Source organism: Aureococcus anophagefferens (assembly GCF_000186865.1).
Source record: "Aureococcus anophagefferens unplaced genomic scaffold AURANscaffold_46, whole genome shotgun sequence".
Classification (NCBI taxonomy): Eukaryota; class Pelagophyceae; order Pelagomonadales; family Pelagomonadaceae; genus Aureococcus; species Aureococcus anophagefferens.
This window is the reverse complement of record NW_008705601.1, coordinates 41,167-64,005: the sequence shown is the minus strand read 5'-3', so window position 1 is coordinate 64,005 and position 22,839 is coordinate 41,167. Positions and strand designations below refer to the sequence as shown.

Genomic DNA, 22,839 nt, shown 5'->3' with positions numbered 1-22,839 from the left:
CGCCCTTGACGGCCTTGACCCAGAGGTAGCCCTGGCGCGCGACCTCGCGCTTGGCGGATGCTAATCCAACGGCCACCGTCGTCGCGCCCGCGTCCGCGGACGACCCGTCGTCGTCGCCCTTCTCCTCGAACGCGACGGCCAAGGTCGTCAGCGCCGCGATCCAGTCCAGGCGCGCCTCGGGCGTCTCGCCGCGGAAGAAGGCCCAGCGCGTCGCGTCGCTCGGCCCGTCGCGCGCGGCGCCGACGTCGCCGTCGACGACGGGCGCCGCGAACGCGCGCGGGTCCAGGCTCCCGCGGCCGTCGTCGCCCAAGTCGCCCACGGTCCGCGCGGCCGCCGCGACGTCCTCCGCCGACGCCCGCAGGGGCGCGTGGACGACTCTCAAGTCTTCCACGTGGCCGCCGTCCACGAGGTCCTTGCCCGGGTAGGCCCGCAGCTCGCCGTCCTCGCGGAGGACGTAGAAGCGGCCCGTCCAGCTCCGCGCGGCCGCGAAGCGCGCGAAGAGGTAGCCCTGCCAGTAGCGTCGCGCGGGCCGCGGGCCCTGCTCCGGTACGGGCTCCGTGACCGCGTGGAGGCGCCGGAAGCCCAGGGTCACGGGGCGGCTCGCGGTCTTCGCCGCGAGCATCGTCGCCTTGAAGCCCTCGCGGAGCGTCTCGCGGCCGTTGACGGCGACGAGGATGCTCCCGACGGTGACGCCCGCGCGCTCGGCCGCGCCCGGCATGCCGTCGGCGCCGGGCTTCAGGCCCCGGACCACGGGGATGTCGTTCATGGGCTTGATGAGCAACCCCAACGCGTCGTCCTGGAGAACGCAGTGGAACTCCTGGAAGAAGGGCGTCCCGGACGCGAGCATGGTGGTTTTGGTGTGTCTGTGTGGTGCGTAGCGTTTTGTTCTTGCTCTTCGCGCCTTATGGCCTGTGGCAGGTGCGTCTGTGGCCTAAGTTCTGTGGTCTAGTTGCGCCATGCTGCGGCGCGAGAGGGAAACATCGCAGACCAAGCTCTTCAACGTCGGTCGGCCGCGGCCACTGCCGCGGCCGAGCATGTTGCCGCGATCGCGCACCTCGCACCGGCTCGTTGACTCGTTCCCCAGCGGCGGCGCGTGGGCTCACCGAGGCGGATTAGAAGCTTAACTCGCGCAAAAGGGAGGAAACCTCCCGCATGAAGACGGCCTGAGCGTCGTCGAAGGCGACACCGGCCCGGAGCTCCGCGGCGAAGTAGGGGACGCTCGCGCGGGCGCAGGCGCGGAGTCGGTCTCGCGCCTCGACGCCGGACGACGAGGACCCGCCGCTGCGCAGCGGCGGCGGCGACGGCGCGTCCGCGGGGGACGGCGGCGCGTAGCGCGGCGGCGAAAACGAAGGAGCCGCCACCGCCGGAGCGGCGGCCGCCGCGGCGCCGCCGGCGGAGCTGCGGAGGCCCGACCGGCGCGGCACCGGAGCGGCCGCCGCGCGCGGCCGCTCGACGCGGCTCCGCTGGCGCGGCGGCGACCGCGCGTCCGCGGGGGACAGCGGCGCGTCCGCGGGGGACGGCGGCGCGTAGCGCGGCGGCGAAGACGGAGGAGCGGCCACCGCCGGAGCGGCGGCCGCCGCGGCGCCGCCGGCGGAGCTGCGGAGGCCCGACCGGCGCGGCACCGGAGCGGCCGCCGCGAGCGGCCGCTCGACGCGGCTCCGCTGGCGCGCCGCGGCGCAACGCGCGGCGATATGGTCCGCGAACGGGAACGGCGCCGGGGCTTCGCCCCGCATCTCGCGCCGCAGCGCCCACAGGCGCTCCGCGAGTTGAAGCTTCAACAATTTGCTGCAATTGGAATACGTCGTCGCTTTCGTCGCGCCGCGGGCGTGGTACTCGCGCACGAGCTCGTCGGGGGTCATCTCGTAGACCTCGACGCGGGAGGCGACGGTCTCCTCGAAACCAACCCGACGCGCGTGTGCCGCCTCGAATTTGTCCGCGAACGGGAACGGCGCCGGGGCTTCGCCCCGCATCTCGCGCCGCAGCGCCCACAGGCACTCCGCGAGTTCGCGCTTTGACAGACGGATGTTGCAAAATTTCGTCGCTTTCGTCGCGCCGCGGGCGTGGTACTCGCGCACGAGCTCGTCGCCGGTCATCTCGTAGACCTCGACGCGGGAGGCGTCGGTCTCCTCGAAGGCCTCCCGACGCGCCCGACTCGCGTGTGCCGTAGGGTCCCCGCCGAAAAACTGGTGCACCTCGTCCGCGAACGGGAACGGCGCCGGGGCTTCGCCCCGCATCTCGCGCCGCAGCGCCCACAGGCGCTCCGCGAGTTCGAGCTTCGTCAAATTGGTTCCGGAATGCGTCGTCGCTTTCGTCGCGCCGCGGGCGTTGTACTCGCGCGCGAGCTCGTCGCCGGTCATCTCGTAGACCTCGACGCGGGAGGCGTCGGTCTCCTCGAAAGCAACCCGACGCGCGTGTGCCGCCTCGAATTTGTCCGCGAACGGGAACGGCGCCGGGGCTTCGCCGCGCATCTCGCGCCGCAGCGCCCACAGGCGCTCCGCGAGTTCGCGCTTCAACAAATTGGAATTGGCATACGTCGTCGATTTCGTCGCGCCGCGGGCGTGGTACTCGAGCGCGAGCTCGTCGCCGGTCATCTCGTAGACCTCGACGCGGGAGGCGTCGGTCTCCTTGAAGGCATCCCGACGCGCGTGTGCCGTAGGGTCCATCGCCAAACGATGCTTCTCCTTCGCCGCTTTCGTCTGATTCGCTAGGCACAACGAGCCGTCCTTGTCGACGACCAAGCAGTTCCAGTTGTTCCCGCCGGCGACCAACGCTCGGTTGCAGCCGCGCTTCCCGTCGATCATCCTGGATTCTGCAGGCCAGAGAGTAGCCCGCAAGAACTGCTGCCGGCCCTCGCCGTCGGCGTTGACCAAGAGGACCAACGACTCGAAGCTGTCGATGAACGCCTCCTTGACGGCCTCGTCGTCCCGGCTGCGCTTTCGCCGCACCGCGAACGAATCGTAGTGCTCCTGCAAGTCGTCGGGCAGCTCGCCCTTGGCGCCCGCGTTCGCGTGTTGCACGGCGCGCGGCCGCAGGAGCTTGCGCACGAGCGCCAACGCGCCGCGGACGTCGCCCGCCTCGATGAGCGCCGATAAGCGGTCCTTGGCCGCCGCCCATAGCGCCTCCTCCGGCATGTGGGAGCCTCGGTACGTCACAGCGGTCAGCAGGTTGAGGCTCTCGTAAAGGATGCCGCCCGTGTCGCCGCAGCGCGCGTCGCTGCCGCCCTGCCATCGTATTAGCGTGTTGCGAAACAGACTGTCGGACCTGCGGAACGGCCATCGTTACATTTCGTGAATGAAAGTTGCATTCAAGGTTCCACCAGTGAATAATGCGATGTTTTTCGCGTCGAGCGCGGCGCGTCGCGCGTCTTGCCCCGGGTGGCGCGCGTTCCAGACGCTGGCACGCGCCAGCTGCGCATCTCCTTACTCAACAGCGACTGCGTTGAGCATCGATACGCGGTTGTTTTTTGTCTGAAGACCACCAAGGGCTGTGCTGGAATGTCTGCGGCGGCCAGCACGCGCAGTGCGCCGGCGACGTCTGCGTGCGTGTCCTCTGCCAGAACGACAACCGTGTCGCTTGGTCGGAGAGACGAAAGAAGGAGGCGATCGACGCAGAGAGAACCAAGTTCGAGCCCGAGGCCCGCCGGCGCGTCGTCGCCGCGGCGCCGCGCGACTTTCGTGACGCCGCCTTGGGAGCGCCGGAGCAAAGGAAGAACAATCGCTCCGGGCGTCGCAGAAACCGCGGCCTCGGCGAAGGGCCTCGCTCGCGGGCTGTTGGTCGCAGATGTTGCTTTCGGGTCCTCGAGCGGTACGACGACGACGCGAGAGTTCCATCGCGCCTTGGCTCGGGCCCGAATCGCTCCGATGCCCGCGGAAAAGGCCGCTCCGAACTTACTGGCGACTGCGGCGAGCAGCCCCGGCACGTCCTTCTTCAACATGGCGTAAATTTGACCGTCGCTACCCAGGCCGACGGCGACGCTCAACCAAAACCAGAGCCCGCCCGGGGTCTTCTCGTGTAAGAGGACCGTCTCGCCGCGCGACCCGCCAGGGCCGGTCTCGGGGATGGTAGCCCCGCCGAACGCCCACGCGCGGTTCGCCCCGAAGAGGAAGCGCCGCATCTCGGTGCCGTCGCCCGTGTCGAGGAGAAGGCGCTCGCGAGCCCCGGCGAAGTGGCAAAAAGGTGAGAGCACAATGGACGGAGACCTGTGCCTATTTGCGCGCCTTACACGCAGCCAGCGACGCGCCGTAGAGCTGCCACACGACATCTAACATGGCGCTGCGCCTGCTCGCGCTCCTCGCCGCGGCGCGCGGCGCGTGGCGGCCGCAGGAGGAGCTCGCGCGGCTCCACGGCGCCTCCTTCGCCGCGAGCGACGCCTGGCGGCGCGTCGAGCTCGAGCTCGACCGGTCGCTGCGCGCCTACGACGCCGTGCCGTCCGCGGACGCCGCGGCGACGCGCGCCGCGGAGATCTTCGCCCGCGACGCGTCGTTCTTCGCGGTCGTCGAGAATACGCTCTACGTCTCCGACGCGCACGACTCGAAGATCAAGCACAAGCCCCACTACCTCTTCTCGACGATCCTCTCCATGCTCAAGCGCGAGCCCTTCCCCAACTTCGTCGCGACCTGGGACGTCGCCGCGACGGGCGCGCACTGCAGGCGCGTCGGCCGCCGCGTGCCGTGCCTCGCCATCGCGAAGCAAGGAGGCTTCAACCAGACGGGCGTGCTCATCCCGAACCCCTACTTCGCCCACGTCGACGAGTGGGACGCGCGCGTCGCGACATGGCGGGCGGCGATCCCCGCCTGGGACGACCGGGACCCGCGGCTCTTCTGGCCGACCTGCTTTACAATCTTATCAATCATACCTACATCTTCAAATATGTCGTATTCTTTACTCTTTTGCGGAAGCGTGCGGTCGGCGTGCGGGCCCGGCAACGTCGCGCGCGTCGCGGCGCTGACGCTCACGGCGCAACACCCGGACCGCTACGACGTGCGCGTGACCCACGGCCTCGACGCGCCCGACGCGAAGGCCTGCGCCCGCGAGTTCCCCTACACGAAGGCGATGGTCGACCTGTCGACGGGAAAGATCCCGGCGCCGACGGGCGGTTTCGTGAACGCGTCGGAGTTCTCCAGGTGGCGCCGCTACCTGAACCTGCCGGGGACCATGGGCGGCTCCTACTCGCGGAACCTGAACCTGCTCTGGCCCCTCGGGGGCGCCGTCGCGCTCTGGGACGGGTCCGCCGTCGAATGGTACTACCCGGGGCTCCGCGAGGGCGAGACGCACGCGGCGCTCGACGAAAAGTCCGCCGGCGCGGCCCTCGACGCCCTCGACGCGGGCGAGGCGGCGCTGGCGGCGGCGGCGGGCGCCGTCCACGAGACCTTCCTCGCGGGCGGCAGCCTCGACCGCTACTGGCGACTGTTAGTCGGCCGGCTCCGCGCGCGCTTCCGCCTCGGCGACGTCCTCGACGACCTCGGCGGCGCCGCCGCCGCCGTCGCCCTCGCGGGCGTCGACTGCGGCGCGCTGCGCCGGGTCTACTGGCACAGCCCGGACCGGCCCTTCTTCGACGAGACGCCCGGCCTCGGCAAGCCCGTCGCCTACGCGGCGCTCGACGACGGCGACCCGCTCCTGGTGGCGTGCCGCCGCGCGAAGAAGAAGACACGGTAGTTAGTCTTCGGGCCACGCCGCCGTGAAGTCGAGGTGGTCGTCGCGGGCCGCGCGCCAGTAGGTGAGCACGTGCCAGAAGATCTCCTTCGGGAGCGGGCGGAACCGCTTCCCCTCGGGGGCGCAGCCGAAGAGCCTCGCGAGGACGGCGACGTTCTTGGGCGACGCGAAGGATGGCGGCTGCGCGCGGCCGCGCGCGACGAGGAGCCGGAGGCGCGCGAGCTGCACGCGCGGCGCTTTCAGGAACTCCGTTGCGCCGCCCGCCCTCCTCACGCCGACGAGTAGATCCTTGAGTCTGAGGAACGCCTGTGTGTCATCGTCGCTCAGCTCCGTCGGACACTCCCAGAAGCGCGTCCGAGCGAAGTGCTCGGCGTCGTCGCCGTCGTCGTTCAAGAGTGCGGGGTCGGCGCCGCGGGCGAGTAGCAGTCGGACCATGCTGAGAGCGCCGGACCAGCCGTGGGAGTGTAATTCCGTCGGACCGACACAACAAGCCTCCATGACGACGGTATTCCCGGCTAAACGAGCGTTGACCATGTGCGGCTCGTGAGCGAGGAGCGTCGCCATAATCGCAGGATCACGGCACATGAAGAGGTGATTTTGTAAAGGCTGTGCACCAGCGCGCAGAAGAAGCTTAACGCACTCAGCTCTAGAGCGCCCGACCTTGCTGCGTACAATAAAATCGCTCAGCAAGCCCCTGAGATGCCAGCTCACCGAAAACTCCCCATGCTCTTCGACCGCCGCGTCCTTCCCGTCGAGGTATTGTTTCAGGGCAGTCGCATCGTTTCTAGCCAGGATGGCCGAGCTACGCTGGTAGATAAACTCCCTCAACTCATACGCCATGATGTCCATGCTCGCGACAGCCGGGGCGGCACGTTTGGCCTCCGAGTATTAAACGCAAACCAAGATCTTCCGGCAGCCCCAAACCTCAAACCTTTGCAGTGGGCGACGGACGTGTCAACGCGAAAGTTCGGCATGATTTCGGGCGACGCGGTGCAGAGCGCGGCGTCGCAGCTGCCCGGCGCGAGCGTCGAAGTGCCGGTGCAGCTCTGCCCCGTCGCGGTGGCGGCGCAGACGTGCCACAACCTCGGCATCTTCGACGAGTCGCACGTCGCAGTGCAGTCCTTCCACAGATTCTGTTTGATTGGCCTGGGCAAGCTTCGGGTCGAGCGCGAGTACGACTTCGAGGCGCTCAAGTCCTTCCAGGCGACGCTCCAGTCGCGGTGCGGCAGGTCCGCCTCCTACCTGCTCCACGGCGCGGGCGCCACGGGCGAGGACGAGCCGCTGTCGAACCGCGACTACGTCGCGCGGTTGAACTCTGGCGCCTATCACCCGGACACCGTGCGCCGCTGGTTCCCGGCGACGGACGACACCATGGACACCGTGATCCTCTACGACCTGCTCAACTTCATGCACGCCGCGCGGCGCGCGAAGACTACATACATGCACACGGTCCGCAAGCGCATCTGCCTCGCGGCGACGTCCGCGGACGGGATGCTGATCAAGCAGGGGCACATGTTCGACGAGGAGAGCGGCATGAACTTCGGGGCCGCCTCCGGGCCCTACGGCATCGAGCGCGGGCGCCAGCTCGACGCGCTCGACGACGACGGGCTGCGCAAGTACCTCGCCGACGACCCGCTGGCCGTCGAGATGGACGAGTACATGATCGCCACGGCCGACGGCGCCGTCGTGGGCCATCTGGGCGCGTCGATGAAGTCGCCCGGCGGCGGCGCGGCGACCATCATCGCGGGCGTCGCGCGATACTTGCCCATCGTCGCCTGCTTCGGTTGCGTGCTCGAGGCCCACCAGACCGGCGGCTCCATGGCCGACGCCGAGGCCATGTGCGACATCTACTGCGACAAGTGCGCCGTCGCGGAGCGCGAGCTCGGCTGGGGCCACACGTGTGAGGAGCACGACGGGTTGCCAAGCTGGCAACTCCGCGTGTGCTCGACCTGCGAGGCGAAGAACGAAGTATGCTACTCCTGCGTTGTGCTTGGGCATAATCAGGACGCCGGCTCGCCGGCCGACACCATATGGTTCATGTCTTGTTATTATTTCACTGTACGAAACTTTCATCGCCTTTTTGAAACTCTCCCAGTCTTTGATTTGACCCTCATATTTTTTTAGATTGGTGCGTGCGGAATCGCTCAATTTGGATGATGTTTTGGGTGAGGGCATCCATGGCGCTGGTGCTGGTGCTGGTGCTGCTGCAGCTGTGGGGGCTGGTGCTGTGGGTTTATTTGTTTTTTTGTTTGACGCGTTGATACGTAAAGTCTTTTTCAATGAAGGTTTAATACGACATCTTTTCGTTTTATCATTGATTTCACAATTTTGTGAATCTTTACTTGGATCTTTTGAAATTCTACATGAATTGTCTCCAGTTGGTCTTTCAAAAAATTCACAGTAAGTTGACATTAAATAATCGAATATATAAAAAAAAAACAGGGGTTTGTTTTTTTGTTTCGTTTTTTATCTTATCTTATATTGTTTTTTTCTGTTTTTTTATTGTTTGTTGTTGTTTTTTATTTTACTTGCTCTTGTAAATCGCCCACTTTTCAGCTGCCTGCTGCGTGATTAACTTCTTCTGTTTCTTCTCATCAGTCTCCTTCGCCAACGCATCAGCAACCTCTTCACGAATCACACTCTCATTCTCAGCCATGAATTCCTTGAACTCCTTAGCAACTTCCTTGGACGTCTCGCTCATCTCAATGAAAGGCTCGCGCTCATCATCGCTCAAAGACTTCCACTTCTCACCAGCTACAGCCATATGCTTCTCACCTTCAGGAACTTCGCCATTTGGGACGCGAAGTCCGGCGTGCTCCTGTACACGGACAAGGGCCGCGGCGAGCTGAGGAGCCTGAAGATGATGGACATCCCCGCGCCGAACGCCATGGTCCTCTCCGGGCTCGTGGAGCCGACGGGCGTCGCGCTCCGCGGCGACGTCGCGTACGTCGCGTGCGGCGCGCTCGCGAGCGGCCGCGCGGGCTCCGTCGTCTTCGTCGACGTCGCATCTGCGCTCGACCCGCGACGACGAACGGCGACGGACGACGGGGCGGGCGACGGCGATGGGGACGGCAATAATGCAACATTGACTGCAACAAATACTTCAAAGAGGCGAAAGCGACAAGAGCTCACGCTCTCAGCCGCAGAGGGAGTGCATGGCTCTCTCGTCCTGCGGCCCTACGGGCTCGCGACGTCGGGCTTCGGCCTCTTCGCGACGGACCGCCTCGCCAAGGCGGCCTTCGCCATCGTGCTCAGCGACCCTGGCAACGGGATCGCGACGAAGATCTTCGTCGGCGAGGACGAGGTTGGCGATATCTCCGCCAAGGACGACAACACGGTCGCCGTCGCGATGACGCGCTGCATCGTCGTGCTGCACCGCGCCAAGGGCCTATGGACGGTGACGCGGCTGCCGACCTTCGACAACGCGAAGTTCCGGGGCGTCTCGTGGTCGCCCGACCCGATGATCATCTACGGTGTGGACGAGTCGCAGAACTGCATCTGGCAGCTGAAGGCGGGCGGCGGCCCTCCGACGCGGATCGCGGGCACGCAGAAGCGCGGCGCGTTGAGCATCGGCGGCAGGGCGACGGCCTGCGCGCTCCAGGGGCCGACGTTCTGTTGTCAAGTGGGCGAGTCCATCGTCTTCGCGGAGACCGCGGCCGGGCAGCTAAGGCTCCTTACGGACATTTATCCGTGGGTCCACCGCGTCATGTCCACCGTCGCGTCGTGGGCCTGCTCCTTCGAGCACACCGCCGACGCCGCGGCGCACACGACGTCCCTCGCGGACGCCGTGAAGGCGACGCGGGCCCTCGACGAGCTCTTATGCGAGCTCCACCACCAGAACTACGTGGTGACGGGACGACGCGGCGCCGACGCGCAGGGCCCCGTGGGGAACGTCTCGGCCTGTGTGCGGGCGTGCGTGTCCTGCAAAATCGGCTTCTACGAGCGCGTCATCACGACGCTCGCGGCGCTCGGCGTCCCCGCGCACGTCGCGCGCGAGGTCCGCGCCGCCGTGTTCGGGACCCCCAGGAACGAGAAGTTTTTCTCTACCATGCGGGCGCTGCGCGGCGCGGCGTCTCCTTCCCGGCGCTCCTCGCGCGGCGCGCGGCGCGTGATTGGCAGACCATGGAAACGTTCAGGTGGCCGATGCCCTACGTGCTCCAGTACCTGCTCGCGCGGTCCAAGGCGATCCACGAGGACATGAAGCGAAGGAACCCCTGCGGCTTCTCCTACATGACCTCCCCGGCGTCGAGGCACGCGCCCGCGTCCGCGGAAAACCCATCGCTCGCGCTCGACGCGCCCCGGCCCCCGCAGGGACCACTACAGCTGCGACGGCGCGCGCGCCGCGACGGAGATTTACACGCTCCAGAAGGCCGGCCGCCGCGGGCGCTCGAAGGAGGCGAAGGCGGAGCGGAAGACCGCCGTCGCGGACGCCGCGCTCATGCGGGGCGTCGCGGAGCGGCTCAAAGGGAAGCGCCAGGCGCCGCCCAAAGCCCGCGGCATGGAGGGACCGGGCGCCTACGTCGACGCGCGCTGGGCGCCGATTTCCGCCGGCGTCGCGGACCAAGAGGTGCGCGCTCGCCAGCTCGCGCTCGACGACGCGCCGCTCGCCGACGCGGGCCGCGGCGGCGACCGGCGGACGCTCCTCTTCCGCGCGGGCGACCTCGTCATCGTCGACTACGACGGCGACGCCCGCTTGGCGCAGCTCAAGGAGTCCCTGGTCCGCGTCTCCACGGAGACGGGCCGTGGCACGACGCGCGCGACGACGCGGACGATGGAGCCGCCGCGGCCGTCCGTCCGGCTCTACGTCCAGCGCGACGACGGCGAGCGCGACGAGGAGACCAACAGCGTGGCCTACGAGACGAGCCGGTTCGCCTGGGTCGAGGTCGAGGCGCGGAACATCTGCGCCGGCGTGCGCAAGGAGAAGATCTTCGCGGTGGAGTACAACAAGGACGCGTCGCGCCGAATCGCGTCGTTCCGCGTCTACGACGACGAGGCCGAGCGGCTCACCTCGATCTGGCGCCACGGCGGCGACCTCGACGACACGCCGCCGCCGTCGGACGACGACGACGACGACAGCGACGACGAGCCCTCCGGCGGGGGCCGGAAGCGGAAGCGAAACGTGCTCCTCAGAGGCTACCAGCTCTAGTCCGTAGTGTAGCTATGATTAACTCGAAGCTTTGCGCTTCTTTTGCGAGCCTCCACGCTTCTTCTTCGACTTGTTCTTCGGCGGTCCGCGCTTCTTCTTAGGGGCCTCCGACGAGGCCCGACGAGGTCCGTCCTTCTTCTTCTGCAACGTGGGCTCCTCGTCGTCGTTCTTGAAGAGCTCCAGGGTCTCCCCAGCGTGCATCGTGTGCCGTAGACGCCCAAACTCGAGTCTCGCCGCCGAGTAGGGGTAATCCGGCTGCTCGTCCTTCTCCGAGTCCCACACCGTCATCCTCGAGCCGTCCACCTTGGTGAGCATGATCTCGAAGGTGTCGTTCACGGGCGTCTGGGCGACGGGGCTCGGCGTCGCCGCGACGACCGCGGACGCCAGGAACTCCGTCATGCTCTGCCTCTGGTGTTTCTCGAGGTCCGGCGCGTTGCCGCTGTTGCAGTACGTCGAGTGCTTCTTCTTCATGTGGTAGTCGATGCACGCCTTGACGCTCCCCGTGATCTCGTAGAGCTTGCCCTCGTTGTGGCACACGTTGCACCGCGCGAACAGCTGCTCGCTGCCCGACGCAGCCCGGGTCGTCGTGGTCGCTCGGGTGCGTGTGATGTCCACGACGTCCACGGCCAGCGTCTCCGTGTCCTCGAAGTTGTTGCCCGTCCACGTCTTCGTGTAGCCGTAGGCGGCCTTGGCCTGGCTCTCGAGCATGCGCGCCTTCCTGCGGAAGTTCGTCTCGGCCTCGTCGAGTTCGTCGTCCGAGCTCTCGCCGCCGCTCTCCTCCTCCACGTCCTCCTCGTCGCCCGAGCCCGCGCCGCCAGAACTCGCCCGGAGCGTCGTCTCCAAGCGCGCCGCGCCCTCGCGGGCGTCGGCGACCGAGCCCTGGAGGACGAGGTTCGTAGTTAACGGACGCGGCTTCTCCGTCGCAAACACCGTCACGCTGTCGCCGCGGCCCTTGCGAATCGAGATCTCGGCAATCTTGATGGCGTTGAGCAGGTCTACATCGTCGCCGGCGTCCTCGCGGTCCTGGAGGGAGACGCCCACGGAGAGGTCGTAGTCGCCGATGCGGCCCCTGACGACCGACGGATCGAATTTGCGGCGGACGAAGTTGATTGCGTCGGAGAACGCGAGCTGGATGCGCCCGTCGACCGTGTCCACTGCTGGGATCGTTGCATAATTCCGCATTATCGCGCGGCTGTGGGCCGATACAGACGCTCGAACCATAGCTTCGTCTTGAAAGGTTCTCGTTCCGTCCGAGGGTTAGAATGAGCTCTAGGACTAGGGTATGGTAATAACTAGGTAAGACTCCCTACTCTAGCCCGGAGGACTAATGGGATCGGAGGCTCTCCACCTCCAACCGCTTAGGTTAGAAGTCTCTCTATCTCTCTATTCGATGATAAGATAAAGCAAATTGAACCTATACGGACATTAGTGATTCGCCATATTAATCAGTTCGCACCTCGAAGGTTTCCATGAGAGCATATCTGAGCATTGTCTTACTGTCGTTTTGCACATCTTTTGGCTGGGGCTGTTCCCACTACAAGCTTGAACTTTTTGATTACACCGGAGACGGTTGGTCTGGTAATCAGTATCACTTTGTGGACGAGTTGGGCAATACCATTATCTCTGGCACGTTGACTCTCGCGGATGGATCTTTCAGCGAGAGGTATGTTTGCGCTGATGATGGCTGCTATCGTGTCAAGGTCGGGGGTAACCCGTATGGAAATCTGGATCAAATTGACTGGACTCTGACCATGATCGAAGACCCCTTCGATACAGTATCAGGCACTGCATATGGTGAAATTACAGTCCAGCTGAGTGGAGGGAAAATTTTAGAGAATGCATGTTCACGGCCGCCCAGCTTGAGCAATGTTCCAACTCGGCATCCAACCTCGACACCAGGCCCAACTTTGACACCAGAACCGACGCCTAGAGCTACCACTTGCTACCATCTGGAATCTCTTAGCATACTGGGCAATGGATGGAACGATAATGTCCTTGATATCAAATCTGACTATTTATTCCTCACATACACCTTTGATGATGGGTTCTATAAGGAAGACAGTGTCTGCATTGATGATGGATGCTACGATTTTCGCTTTGGAGGGGGGTCCCAACTAGATGCTGCGGGGTTTCGCTTCGTTTTTGATGACAAATTTTATGGAGAAGTCCCGACATCAGGGCTCATTGGTCTATCGCAAGGAGCCGTGTCCATGGGGCAATGTACCTCACAGCCTTCTCTCAGCACACCGCCCTCAATTTCGCCAAACCCGTCACCTAGTCCGAGCGTTTCTAAAAGCCCGACAGTGACCTTTACGCCCACAAACACTCATAGCCCAAGTGTGGATGCGTGTAAGCCCGAGTGTTATCACAATACCTGCTTTGATCTGATCTTGGCATATGAAGACACCACATGCGAGAATCTCCAAGAACTTGGGTGCACATGTGCCAACTGTCGTTGCCCGGACCCCCGTCCGACGAGTGTCCCCTCGGCGAGCTTAAAGCCCACTTTGACCAAGACTCCAACAGCAGCCCCCACGACAGCAACGCCAACAACGCCGAAACCCAGTCTGATGCCCCATGCTCGACCGCCAAACCTTGATTCCATCAGTACAGATGATACTGATGATGAGATGCTCTTATCGTCAGAAGAGGGGCTCCTGATTGTCTTTTGCATTGCCTTTGTCAGCGTTAGCCTTGGACTGTGTTTGAGGGATCTGAAACACAAGAGAGACAGCGCGAGAGAAGTAGAGATACACGCACATCAAGCAGGTATCGTTAACGCATCTGCGAAGCACACCGTAGAGCAGAGAAAGAATACTTGCTCTGCGCCAGAACTCGTTAATGCCACCGAAACTCATATAAACACGGCTCCGGAGAAGCAAAACAGCTCCCTTCCTGTAGCAAACATCAAAGAAGATGTCATCGAGTTCTCTTATATTTGATGTAGCACAGTGCTGCTTTGACGTATTTGTATCCCATTAGACGCACAGATAGCCTATCAGCCGAACTCGGGGAACATACCAAGTCCATGACGATGGAGCATATGTCACATGATGAGCTTCCCACAGGTCTGTCAAAAATGCACCCGTCCTCAATATGAGTACATTTCGCAGCAGCGGTGAATGCATTTCCCAGCAGCGTTTTTACGCCCCTAGCGCGGAGGTTTTGGCGCTCCTCGGCGACTTTGCGAACATCTTTCTCGGCCAAATTCGCTAAATTAATTCCCCCGGCAAGAGTGTAAGACACTGCATATAAAATCGCGGGCGCTTACTAATCCACGGCGGGAACGCAACTTTAGCTCATTGAGCCTATAATGAATAGGAGCATGCTAGATGAGTATAAGTTTACAATAGAATTTCAATTCTCAAAGTCTCCAGAGTCTCTTGTGGAGATAAAAGACGCGCTTATGTTCGCTGACCGGTCACAACGGTTCCCGCTCAGGGTCAGGAATCTTGCCCAAACGCCTCTGAAAGAACAATATCATCACCCAAGCTTCTTTTTCTTAGCGAGAGCTCGCGTCCAGTTTTGTATGACTCCGCGCTGTTGGCCGAAGAGCCTCATGTGCTAATGAGTAGTTTAATTCCCGTTGCCGTTCGAGCCATGTACGTGTTGTTTGCAATGCTGTCAAACGAGATGTAAGGGTGAACGTCAAACCTCCGCGGGGGCGCTACTTGCTAGCTATTCGCAGATTACCTGCGCCGCTTGCGCCCCACATGAGCCTGGGGTAGTTTATGGACGTCAAAGCGCCGCGCACGTTTTGTCCTAGGAGCGGTGCCGCAGACGGCTCGAGGTTCGAGGAACATGGCGACGCCAAGTAGTAACAGGATAGGAAGCGGCGTGAAGAGCGTGTCCCTTCGGGCGCTAGCCATTAACCCGGGTAATCAAAGGACAATCAAGGTGTCCATGTGATCAAGCTTACTAAATATGGATACAAACGAGTCTATTACAACAGGGAACAACAGGGCGAGTGAATTTACAAACGCTTCCATCGTGCAAGCTCGTAACTCGAGTCAAGATCAGCCTAGATACGAAAGCTGTGACGACGGATTATTCAAGACATACCATCGAGGATTGTGCGCCACTTTCTCAGATTCTCTTGAATGCTGTCAAAATTACCGTGTCTTGGGATATTGTGAAACACGGTTTAACCCGGGTGGATCCTTGGATGGATATTGTTCCCAATCGTGTGGGTTTTGTGAGGGTGTCGGAGATACGGATCTGGAAGGCATGGGTAGAGGTGTGAGGTACGACGCAGCCAAATCCAACCCACGTTTATTTTGTTTAATAGCATTTGCTATCATTTTTGTTGCCGCTGGTTGCATGTTACTGGCCTGGGGTATTTTTGTAGCAAAGAAAAAAACCACACGTGAACCAAAGATGCTGGCGTGGTTGAAGCTACGACAGGTTTCCAGAGGATTCATTCGCCTTGCATTCTTTATTTCAGCTTTTTTATTATTTCTCATTGCTGGCACTGGTGTTTCTGTGTTCGATTTTAGTTCCCCTGACATCTTCGTGTCGCCCGTCAGTATAACTAGATTCAGTGTCGAGACAACGATTGCCAGGACTGTGATAAGCGTAGAATATTCACTCTACATGAAAATTGAAGAAGTCTTCATGCATGTCGCTGCCGAACTTCAAAATATTGAAATAAATGTCTATTACAATCACCATGGTGCGAAGCGCAGTATCGGTTTCACTAAGATCCCTACTACGACAATTGAGACTGGTGAAATCTCTTACGTCGGAGGAGTCCTGATTGCGCCCATCACGTTTGATCCTGCCTGGGCCTCTTGGTTCCTAGAAGACCTCGATGCTGGCATCTTGCAATTGCAAATCGGACCGGAGGACCTTGTTATGGATCTTTACACTCGCGATTCCATCTTCCAATGGGTCTCTGGCATAAATCAACAGCAAATTGCCTACAGTTATGGCTGCCGTGTTGCACTTTATACGAGGCCAAGAGAGGCCGTGAGGCAAGGAGTCCACCAGAAATATACCTCTCACTTGAGTGACTTTCGATAGGTACTAAGCTCGCCCACGGCAGCGCCAAGTAGCACACACAGTATAAGTAGGACGAATGAAAGTGCGTCTGCGGTTAGTGTTGGCTCTACATCTCAACCGGTCGAATCATATCTTAGCAAAACTATCGCAGGGGTCGCGCATGCTGCCACTGGAGGAAGGATCGGATATGACCCAATTCAGGAGGAACTTACCAACATACTCGGACACGGCTACGACCAAGAGTGTTCTCCCTTGCCAGACCAATCCATCGACATGAGCAGAATTTCAGTCGTTGCAAATGGTTGTCTATTTGTGGCATGCCTTGCAGGTTTAGCGAGTTGCATCCAACTGGTTATTTTAAGGAGGTTGTACAGAAGGACCTTTGATTGTATTGACGTAAAAAACTGCGATCGTATTGACGCAGAAAAAATTCTAGGCTGTGTGGAATTATCAGTGTTGGACGAGTCATCGGTCTTCCATGATCTAGGAGCTTCACATGTCGAGCTGCACTAGCAGCTTCAGCGCTGGCATATCCGGTCGAGCAGCCAAATTCCAACCCTCAGTAACCGTCACGCCTGGGCGATGGATTCCCCTTGAGTTTTGTTTTTCTATGCCGAAATTCTATTGTCGTTTTATAGTTATAGAGCAGATGCGCAGCTTAAAAAGATTCAACAACAATTTTGGTCATTTTTTTTCATTGGGTTTCATTCTCACAAAAACCGACGAAAATTTGTTGTCTATTTTTTCTATGAAAATGCCGTTCGGCCAGCCCTATCCTAAGGTAAAAGTAGCTTTCTAGGAGAAGATTTTCCTGTGGCATTCTGCGCGTAGGGCTCGTAGCCCCAGTCGCAGCCCGCCGTCAGCGCCTCCACGTTCGGCCCGGGCCAGTTGCGCACCTGGCCGTCGGGCTGGCCCCACTTCGTGCTCTTGTCAAAGGCTGGCAGCTTAGCCGGGGGAACAGCGCGCTGTGAGTGTACAGGTCGGGTTCGAGACCAGGTTCGCGTGCTCACCCAGCTCCCGGTCGTGGCGAGAGCCGCCACGCCCGACTCGCTGCGGGGGAGCAGAGAGGTTCCCCCAACGTTCCCCCAACCGGGGAGTTTCACCTGACTTGCAGTCAGGCATTTTCGCGCTACGGAGAGCGTTTAGCGCATAGGAGATGGTAACATTTCCCAACCACCTAGGAGGCGGTTCACTAGGATACCCGTAACGCAGTCTCACTCTGGTCTGGGTTATGGGCCCACTTCCGCGCTGTGAGCCACCGCGCTACACCTGCTAGCTGTGCGCAGCTACACCGCTGCAGGCCTGCGCGCAGGGCGCGCCGCCCGCAGCAGATCCACCGCTCGCGAGCGGCGGATAACTTGAACCCCTGGAACCAGAGCGCGCGCCGCCGCACGAAGGACGGCGGCGCCTCCGTCGTCGCCTCCTGCGACTGGTGGCCCGCGGTCCTACCGCGCCAACCTGGCCAACGGACCGCTCCTGCCGCCCGCCTCCCTATGAAAGGCTGATGATGATGCTGATGATGATGCTGATGATGTTGTATGAAAGGCTGATGATGATGTCAGTGTTGATGGTGTTGATGTAAGTGTTGAGAAAACTCAACGGAAGTGAAAATGACTGGCTATTAGAGCAGGAAGCCACATATTTTAGGGCGAGGAAACTCCGCCGATTCCCGCTCTCCGGCCTCCTGTCCGGCCTCACGACGGCGCGCCTACAGGGCGCGCCGCACCGCCGTTCCTTCCCGGCACGGTGCCGTGGCACCCGCCCGCCTCCCTGCACGCTGCGGCGTGCACATTCTCATTCCCCGGCCTGGCTTCGCAGTCCCCGCTCCGCCTTCCCGGCCGCGGCGGGGGAGCAGAAGAGCCAGGATACCCCCTAGGATACCCGTAACGCAGTCTCACTCTGGTCTGCCTACTAGCTCATCTCAAACTCACCATAGCTCATCCGATTGGATTTGCGGAATCGTGAGAAGCAGGGCTTTGCAGCCATACGCTCGGGGCCATTCGTTGAAGAAACCTTGACAGCGCCTGCAGCTGGTGTCGACTTTAACTGGGGGGTTATAGAGAAATCGCACTGTATGACGTGATCATGTTCATGAAACTCTGCCTCCTTGCCTCCTTCGCCAGCGCCAAATACCGCTCCGGGACAAACATCCCGACAAGCAAGATGATCAAACTAAAACATGCGACGAAAAAATTTCCTCCGAAGCAACCTCCCTTACTAATGACGATTGAGACTGCGGGTCACTACTTGAATAAAAACAAGATTTCGAATAATGCAGGCGGCAAAAATGTGAGGGATGGTACATACCACTGTTCATATATACCACATTGGGGCCGCAAAGCGGAACCCTTTGATACTTCTGCTGACGGACTGTCCATTCATTTGTATTCGGAGTATGGGAAACAAGTAGGGAATCCCGCTGGCATTTTCTGCCCACCAAAAAAACTGCCCAACATGCGTACTCACGCGGTATCTTTGGGGACTGATTTCGATTCCGTCTTCCCCAACGGCGCCTGTAACATGCATGCCTTACTGCTGAACCTTCACCGGGCTAGAGTCGCCATTCTCTTCGGTCACAGTTTTAAGAATGACAATCTCGTAGGCTACTGGGGCGCCGTAGGTGCTGACTATGAATCATGGTGGGGAGATAAATTAAGTTTTGTTCTCGCTGATATCAATTTCTTGTGCACTGCAACTAGTATGATTCACATGCTCGAGAAGGATCGTCCATTTGAGTTGGTTACAAAAAAAGGATACTGGCGTAGGGGTGTCGAGTTTGTGGATAAGAGGAGAAACTACAAGCTTTGGGGTGTGTGCATTCTATACACTATGGTTTGGTCTTTGGTACCAATGTGCACGCTATACTTGACGCTTGAGTTTCTGCCCTATCTATTCCCTAATCAAGTTGCGATGATCAGAGGTCAAGAAAGAAAAAAATTGCCTTTAAAAGTACAACAAATCGTCATTCTGATGGAAATTACCCCAAATCTTGCGCAGGCTCTAGATTTATTTTTCGGAAATATGGCTTGGAGCGGATCGTTGTTTAAGAAAACAAATATGTATGGCATCTTTACACCATTTTTTGTGCATTGGAATTATGCTTTTAAAGTCCAGGGTCTTGCGACAACTATCTTGATGGCATTGATGTGGATGGGCGAGAGCACAGCTTCAAAAAGAATGACGACCGCCCGGCCCATCATGAAAGAAAGCCCCATCAAACTTTATGCTACACTATGGGTTACTTTTCTTGTAGATGCCCTTGCACATAGAGCGTTATCCTGGGGTCATGGAGTCTTTGCATGGCAACCTGATGTTGTTGTACTGATTATGGTTATCGTTCCAATCATAGCCTTGTGCTGCGCTGCCTTCTTCCAACTTCAGGCAGGAAAAGTCACTCAGACACTGCGCTCAGCAGGCGATGCAAACCCCGCGCTTGTTGCCTTCAGGCATAAAATGGTCGTGAACTTGGCTCGCAGTGGCGTATGGGACACTAGCTCTAGTGTTGTCACCATCGTTTTGGGAGCTAGCACATTTGGGGTGGCGCCCATAGGCTTAATTTTCACGGTAGCATCTATATCGACATTTCGATGTGTTGTATCCTACTACCAGGTGGTTTCTGTTGAACCAGCTGCTGCCGCAAAGGCTCGAAAAGAAGCTAAGTCAAGGATAGTGCAAAAGGCTCTTCCTTCGTCAATGAGTTCGATGTCATCATCATCTTCAATGTCATCTTCACCTTCATCGTTGTCATCATCGTCATCATCAGCTTCATCCATATCCTTTTCCACATCCTCGTCTTCATCTGCAAATACTGATGTGTCTACTGCTTGATTCTATCATTCTTCGGCGCGAGCTTTCCGATGATACACATGGGGAATCAGGGCAAGAGCTTATCCTGGCGCGAGAGTCTGTATTCCGCGCTAAGCTATGTTCCGGTGGAAAGCTGTGTTCCGGAGCGCTTTGTTTCGGCTGTACTGCGGGGTCTCGGCTGTGACGGCGTACTGGTGCACCCCTCAGACACTGTTAGCATATCCCGCCGGCGGGATATTATAACCTGGGCTTCAACCTCAGACCTTGTACTTCAACAGGGACCTCAACACAGCCGCTTGCCCTTCAAAAGGGACCTCAACACCGCCGCTCACGCCTCGCGGGGGACCTCTGACGCGCCGCCCACGCCTTAGGGGGCGCGACCAGTGCTTCCTCCTGCTCAAGGACAAGTACGAGCGCCACGCGACGGCGCTCGCCGCGAGGGAGCGGCGGGTGTAACGAATTCGAGAGAGTGATGTAGCGGGAATTGTCCCTTCAAGGTAGACTCTCGGACTACTGGTGGCGACCCCACTACCAGATCGCAAGCTAGGGAAGGATATCAACAGATAGAGTCGTTACAACAAAATCTAGGTTTACGACGACACCCAAATAGAGACGATAACGTCGAGGAGGGCTCCCAACCGGAATCCTCAGTATCAGAGATGAATGAACGAGAGATGCTAGAACTGAATTTAAGTGTGGATGACCCACTGTAACCCGCCGCAGGCCGCGCTCGAAGCGACCGCAGCGATTGTCGACGCGATCATGACCTTATAGGCCACGCATCTGTCGCAATCCAGTCGTTATTGAGCAAGATCTGACACGGTACAGCCGCAGCGTTCGTCACGTCGCGCATCAACAACCGGCCGTTGGCCCGCGCGCGCCCCACGCCGTCGGACAAAAACTCGCGGAGGCGCGCACGTCGACATGTGCTCTCGGAAATTGAGCACCCCGCGGAGCACCCAAAAAAGTACGGGCTCTGGCAGCGGCGTAAAAGTTGGCGGACGTTCCCCATGCGCCAGCCAACCCGCTTTCGAAACTCTCTCTCTCTCCCCGGCCGCCGTGTGCGCACATATCACCTGCAGGCAGGCACGGATTACCTAACCCATCAAAATTTAATAATGTCGACCCCCGGGGTCGGGTTTGCCGGCAGAGTAGCCTGTCTATACATTTTGTTTAACGCTTCTCCAGGATTGGCAAATAAAGGAGTGCGTATCGTACAAGCGGAAACGGAAAATGTCTTGATCACACCCAAACAGATACTGCGATGGGCTGTCGATTTCAAAGTACCGACTGTGGTGCGTAACGCGTTCATACCACCGAACAGTTGTGCATTTGAGGACATGGGCGTCGACCCACAGCTCAAAATTCACGCAAATCTCGGTCGAGTCGGTCATTTTCAGGAAGGCAACACGCTTTCTACAATTAAGACAATAGACGAGAAGATGATGACGAACAAGTCTTTGTATGGATCCTTCGGATACGGAACGAACAATATGGATCCGGAACATCTAGATGCCTTCTTGAGGCTGAAGGACTTGTACGCCCCTGGGTTATTCACGGAGGGAGGTTACCCCGGACATATTATCTTTGGTTCTGCAAATGACACTATAGTGTCGTCTAGTTGGCACAATGCGATAGATGCCAACCTTTTATTTCAACTGTGTGGAGACAAACTATGGCATACGACCGAAGAAGTACCATCTGATGTTACCCCGTTTCTCGTCTTCCCGAGTGCGTCCGGTTGGTTCCATAAAAATCAGCTTATTAAGGGTGGCCGACCTTGGCCGATGGAGATCGATGCTTCGGATCATGTATCTCAAGTTGTGCTACACGCCGGGGATTTGCTTATCAATCCCCCGTATTCGTGGCACGCAGTCAAAATCCAAGGCCCCAGTGTATCGCTGTCAGTTCGCGGTGATAAAGCGGATGTCATGACTTGGATGTCATACAAGTATTTTGCCGGGAACGTCAACCACCCGATTTTAATGGCATTCGCCGTCTACCTAGATGATTTTTATAATTACAAGAAATTATCAGAATCGACGGTGGCGAGATTTTTCAAGATGATTTTTCCGAATTTAGTCAAAACTGCGTACGCGCTATTTCAAGCCAAAAGCATCCGCATACATAACGCGTTAAGGGACAAGTTTCAACAGTATCAGGACAGCGGCCAGGAGAGTTGTAGTGCGGTCAATCAAGATATGTATGAGGTGCTGAACACGGACTGCTCTGATTATTGGACGGTGCCTCGGTGGCTATGCAATATTTGGTACAGCCAACCTCACATTGAACCTAGCGTCAAGTTCTGGTATTCCAAGCTTGTCTTCTTCTAGTGTGGTTTTCACCTTCAACAGGCACGACAGGCTGACGAACCCCAACTCTACCAACCCCGTTTTCTTATTAGGATCAAGATTACCTAAACGGATTTTGGCGCCGGGGCCGCGGCCTGCGGCGGCCGCTCGCGGGCCGCCGCGAGCGCTTCTGTCAGTTGCTGCTTCACTATCTCTGTAATGCTGGCTGTTAACGTTACATTATTCTTGTCCAGCATCGTCTCGAAGTCTCGCTCGTTGGTCGCATCTCGCGTATCCAACATGCTCTGGACCTGTGCCATAGTGACAGGAGCACTCAACTCCTTGTCATTCACCCGAAAATCACCCACGACTTGGTCAGGTGCCCGCTCCTCGTCACAAATCGACAATTCGACGCCCGTCTCCACAGCCCGGTTCTGAACAGCTTGCGACAGCGCCGCCACAGCTGCTTCAAAATCAGGAAACTCAACTAGCTGCAGATGATTCTCACGCACCAACTGGTGCACCACCCGACCAGTGTAATCTAGCTAAATAAAACTGCTGGTGGTGGTCTCTCCAGCTCGCTGCTTCCCGGGGCCCCGGGGACCGGGGTGGCACGTTTTTTTTTTTAGCCCTCCTTCGGCGCAAATGAAGCACCCGCCAGGGCTGCCCTACCCTCCTCGGCACAATATTTTAAAAAAAAGCTCAAGCTAATTGTAATAGAGTTCATTGCTTATGTAAAGGAATGTAAGCGCCTTCACTGCAGTAGACTAGAAAGGTAGATATTTACACTGCCCTACCAACCGGCGGGGATCTAGCGACACTAAGCGGTGAGATGCGAACGCAACCCCCAGACTCCTCGGTCACTGAAGTGTGCAAGAGAAAAGAAAGAAGAGGATACCTTTTCCACGTATCCTCATACAAAAGATACAAGTAGGCGACTAA

General features: G+C 59.2%; 5 protein-coding genes across 5 annotated transcripts in view; 4 read left to right on the top strand and 1 right to left on the bottom strand.

Moving 5' to 3' along the window:
- The window catches only part of AURANDRAFT_67691 (hypothetical protein), a gene marked incomplete at both ends in the record, with an annotated part of 7,500 nt that extends 4,369 nt beyond the window's left edge, over window positions 1-3,131 (bottom strand). Inside the window, 2 exons of the mRNA XM_009043210.1 lie at window positions 20-931; window positions 1,623-3,131. Coding sequence (XP_009041458.1) covers window positions 20-931; window positions 1,623-3,131 — 2,421 coding nt within the window. The remainder of the gene's footprint in view (window positions 1-19; window positions 932-1,622) is intronic.
- A 1,135-nt stretch (window positions 3,132-4,266) lies between these two features.
- On the top strand, window positions 4,267-5,655 carry AURANDRAFT_67690 (hypothetical protein; the record flags this gene model as incomplete). Its single annotated transcript, XM_009043244.1, has 1 exon — window positions 4,267-5,655. One exon carries the CDS (start codon window positions 4,267-4,269, stop codon window positions 5,653-5,655), a length of 1,389 nt encoding a protein of 462 aa, XP_009041492.1.
- Window positions 5,656-6,624: 969 nt separating this feature from the next.
- Window positions 6,625-13,740, top strand: AURANDRAFT_67689 (hypothetical protein; the record flags this gene model as incomplete). Its single annotated transcript, XM_009043245.1, has 10 exons — window positions 6,625-7,691; window positions 7,777-7,883; window positions 7,938-8,052; window positions 8,251-9,687; window positions 9,789-9,914; window positions 9,964-10,771; window positions 11,012-11,689; window positions 11,792-11,992; window positions 12,161-12,226; window positions 12,262-13,740. The coding sequence occupies 10 exons, from the start codon at window positions 6,625-6,627 to the stop codon at window positions 13,738-13,740; spliced, it is 6,084 nt and encodes a 2,027-aa protein (XP_009041493.1).
- Window positions 13,741-14,599: 859 nt separating this feature from the next.
- Window positions 14,600-16,312, top strand: AURANDRAFT_67688 (hypothetical protein; the record flags this gene model as incomplete). The annotated part of the gene is made up of 4 exons (XM_009043246.1): window positions 14,600-14,695; window positions 14,751-15,035; window positions 15,203-15,766; window positions 15,821-16,312. The coding sequence occupies 4 exons, from the start codon at window positions 14,600-14,602 to the stop codon at window positions 16,310-16,312; spliced, it is 1,437 nt and encodes a 478-aa protein (XP_009041494.1).
- A 1,941-nt stretch (window positions 16,313-18,253) lies between these two features.
- Window positions 18,254-22,839, top strand: part of AURANDRAFT_67687 (hypothetical protein) — a gene marked incomplete at both ends in the record, with an annotated part of 6,172 nt that continues 1,586 nt past the window's right edge. Inside the window, 13 exons of the mRNA XM_009043247.1 lie at window positions 18,254-18,377; window positions 18,420-18,524; window positions 18,565-18,636; window positions 18,797-18,840; window positions 18,914-19,048; window positions 19,181-19,363; window positions 19,409-19,496; window positions 20,195-20,315; window positions 20,381-20,428; window positions 20,517-20,901; window positions 20,944-21,849; window positions 22,152-22,328; window positions 22,527-22,631. Coding sequence (XP_009041495.1) covers window positions 18,254-18,377; window positions 18,420-18,524; window positions 18,565-18,636; window positions 18,797-18,840; window positions 18,914-19,048; window positions 19,181-19,363; window positions 19,409-19,496; window positions 20,195-20,315; window positions 20,381-20,428; window positions 20,517-20,901; window positions 20,944-21,849; window positions 22,152-22,328; window positions 22,527-22,631 — 2,493 coding nt within the window. The remainder of the gene's footprint in view (window positions 18,378-18,419; window positions 18,525-18,564; window positions 18,637-18,796; window positions 18,841-18,913; window positions 19,049-19,180; window positions 19,364-19,408; window positions 19,497-20,194; window positions 20,316-20,380; window positions 20,429-20,516; window positions 20,902-20,943; window positions 21,850-22,151; window positions 22,329-22,526; window positions 22,632-22,839) is intronic.